General features: G+C 35.3%; 1 protein-coding gene across 1 annotated transcript; it reads right to left on the bottom strand.

The window, feature by feature from the left end:
- Positions 1–242: 242 nt before the first annotated feature.
- On the bottom strand, positions 243–3,076 carry LOC134671009 (endochitinase-like). The gene is made up of 4 exons (XM_063528829.1): positions 2,992–3,076; positions 1,607–1,786; positions 926–1,026; positions 243–389 (listed from the first exon to the last, which is right to left on the bottom strand). Exons 1-4 carry the CDS (start codon positions 3,074–3,076, stop codon positions 243–245), a joined length of 513 nt encoding a protein of 170 aa, XP_063384899.1.
- Positions 3,077–3,668: the final 592 nt, after the last annotated feature.

Raw genomic sequence — 3,668 nt, 5'->3', positions numbered from 1 at the left:
ATAAAACGTAGTAAGGTTTAAAATATGGCATAAGAAGGTTTGTATCATAACATCATAAAGCAGCTGGATATATTTACTTACAGTTGTTTTGTAAAAATATCTATGTATGTGTGGACCTTGGGAAATGTTATGCGAATTACCTCAAGATTATTAATATTTTACATACTTAGTTTAGTCAAGTTTAGTCCATTCGAGTAAAATTTAGGAGCAAAAGCATAATGGTAGTGTCCGGGCGCTTTAAACTAGCCAAAACTGACCTTGTCAGACTCTAGGCCTCCTCGTTGCGCAGGGTACTCCCAGTCCAAATCCAAGCCATCGAAGCCATTGGTGTCGATGTACTCGTACAAGTTGCTGATGAAGGTTGCCCTCAGAGTATCATTGTTGACCACCTGATTAGAGGAATAATAACTTTCCCGATTCGAACTTTAAGATACGTCACTGAATATATCTAGTAACGATATGGATTAGATAAGTCAGTGTCAAATGTGACTTTTGTTCAAACAAAAACGTCACTTTAGACACTGACACATAGATGTGTCCATCTATATCGTTTCCAGATATAATAATTGACGTATCTTAAAGTTCGAATCGGGCAGATAATGTAGTGAAGCTGAATTTACCTATTAAGGTACCTAAATACAGGGTAAAATTTTAACCACTGTTCATACCTACTCTCCGTAGTGAATTTGTAGGTCATATTACTGAACAACTTTTATTTGGGGACCAACGCCGATATCGCGAAAAAATTGATCTGTTTCATTCCGGCTGACGTGATGCCGCTGATTTGTATGGGTTAATTAAAGTTGTTCGGTAAGACCTATAAAGTTCCTTACAAATTATAAACGTGGGTTAAAATTTCACCCTGTAGGTACCTATATGCTGAATCGTCATATCAGAATTTTTGGATATTCCATAATGTTCTTACCGGTGAAAAGTTATCCGAACCTTCTACCCAACCGCCAATAGCGGCCAAGATTTTTAAATTGGCAGTGGACTGTTTCAAGGCTATTAGATCCGCTACGGAATCTGAAAACAGATGTACAAACAATCAATGGCGCTATTATTTTCAAGTTGGTGGTGCGGAAAAACAGGCGAGGCCTACGCACCACATGAAAATATGAACTTTTGTGAGACGATATCTTCATACTATTTGGCAGTAGCCTACTGTCAAAGCAATATGGCCCACACCCACTAGGGCCCCGCCACAGTCATGCACGGAGCGAATATGGGTGCATATCAACAATGTTATAGGTATTTATTTACAGATAATCGCAGGAAACCGAATCGCGGATAAGACAGTCTCCTTGAAGCGTGAGGAATGAGTAGATAATGTGAGTGCAGAGATCTAGAGGTCCACTTTACTCGTAAGTCGCTGACTCCGACTGACTCCGAAGCATTCGGCTCTGGGCCTCGCGTTGGTTAAGCAAGCGTCGTCATAAGTAGCCATCAAAAAAAATTTCAGCAAATAGGCTACAGGGACACTTTTGCATGTCAAATTTTTAGAAGTAATAAAGGTAACCAATAATTACAAAATAAACAAATATGATTTGGTAACAAATATGATTATTGATTACCAAAACCATACCGATTGATTAGGGTCACTTACTGCTTTTCTCTTCATGCGTTGATTCAAGAGGGATAATCAGATTCCCTGTGGGTCCGAATAGCGTCAGGAAAGAGTAGACGATGTGTGTGCAGAGATCCGTGGGTATGTCGCTGACGCCGAAGCGGCCGGCTCCGGGTCGCGTATTGGCCCATTCTCCGTAGTAACAGAAGACCACACCGTCTGATTCAAAAAAATTAAGTAGGTACTTATATACTTTGTCTAAATTATCTACAGCGACTTTTTCTATCAGTCAGGGTTCTGTTCCACTTTCCATCTCTCTCAACTCCCTACTTTCGCTTTTTTTGCTTTTGTAATAAGCATGAATTATGTGTAGGTATAATTAAAGATATAGACGGGTAGGTAGTAGGTACACTTGATAACATACAGAAATAATTACTTAATCTAGTTTACAAATCTATAAATTACGTAATGGATGATTAAGATTAGATTAAGATTTATTTATATCATAATGATAAAATTTAATTACGTATATTATGTGACACTAAAGTAGATGTTTATATGTATGTTGGTGTAAGTACTTACAATTCAGCATTCATTATATTCAGCCTCAATATATATTTAACATTTTTAAACCTTTTCTAAGGAAGGGATCAAAATCCTTTATTTACAATCAAAATACAAGCCCAATTATACGAGTACGTTTTGAAATTATAAGTAGGTAAGTAATACTTATAGCAGTAAAGTGGCAGTTTTCATTAGCAAATAATTAATATGTAAAAAACATATTTTTCACCACACCAGCTAGGAAAGGCTTACTTTGCACTTCAAAAACTAATGGCAAAGTTGCATTTTATTCACATGTGAGGCAAAGTAATCAAATTTTGAGTTGTTTTCTTATGTTTGCTGGTAGGATTGACTTTTAAATGATGATTTTGGATGATAAATATTTAATAACATTCATTTGGATTTGATTTGGTTTGATTTTGTTTGATATTTTATATTTGCTTCGGGTTGGTGTGGTGAAAAATTGTGTGTTTCACTCGGAGGCAAATTTTGTTTAACCCTCGTGTTTTGAAACCCTCGCAACGCTCAATATTCCATTTATTGAACCACTCGCTACGCTCGTTGTTCAATTTTGAAATCTTTCGCTTGCTCGGGTATCAGTATAGCACGAGCGGTTAAACAACAACTTTGCTCCTTTGTAAAACAAATAACTATAAAATATCATTTATATCAGGCATTATACAAGAGTTGTCAGTCTTCTTTAATATACTAGACTTTTATCTGTTAAGTATTTAAAATAAAAATATTTAGGTACACCCATCGAAATAAAATAAAAATTTCAAACACAATTACAAAAATTCTAAACATTATGACGACGCGTGGCGAGATTGACAACTATTAATGACATGAAATATACTTACCATTTTCTGAGGATTTCCCCAAGCTAGGCCAAGCCAAGCTGCCGCCAAAACACAGCAGCGCACAGGAAAAGAGTACACGCGTCATTGCAAGCAATTGCTAACACGTAACTAATCTTATTGCTTGCTAATATGCCGATGTAAATATTATCTTTGCGATAACACAAAGGGGTCCTAATCAAACCGGACATCACAATAAGCAACAGTAATAGAAAGAGAATGATATCATTTAATGCCAATTGCGTCAAAACAATCAGTTGTGGATGTGCGAGACAATCAGATTCATTAACTAGACTCGCTGCTACAAGAAAATGACTGTCCAAATGTTCATACGATATTACATTAAGTACCTATATAAAATTAAAATCAACTACGACGATGCTTCTTAAAGTCAGATGATGGCTGTTAGCCTTAAGGTAGACTGGTAGAGAATGCCTTATGGCATTAAGTCCGCCTTTTGTACTATAAGATTTTTCTTTTGTGCAATAAAGATTAAATAAATAAATAAAATAATCAAACTAAAAAAAATACATTTATTCTTATTTAATTCACAAAATTATTTAATTCTCATTTTAGTTTTGTAAGTTTTATTATGTTTGTTTATTTCTTTCTTTGTTTTTATCAAGTATTATTAAAGTTTTTGGAAAAATGCATTCTGAAAGATTGCTAATTTCATTTGT

This window comes from Cydia fagiglandana, chromosome 14, assembly GCF_963556715.1.
Source record: "Cydia fagiglandana chromosome 14, ilCydFagi1.1, whole genome shotgun sequence".
Classification (NCBI taxonomy): Eukaryota; Metazoa; Arthropoda; class Insecta; order Lepidoptera; family Tortricidae; genus Cydia; species Cydia fagiglandana.
This window is presented reverse-complemented; position numbering and strand designations above follow the sequence as displayed.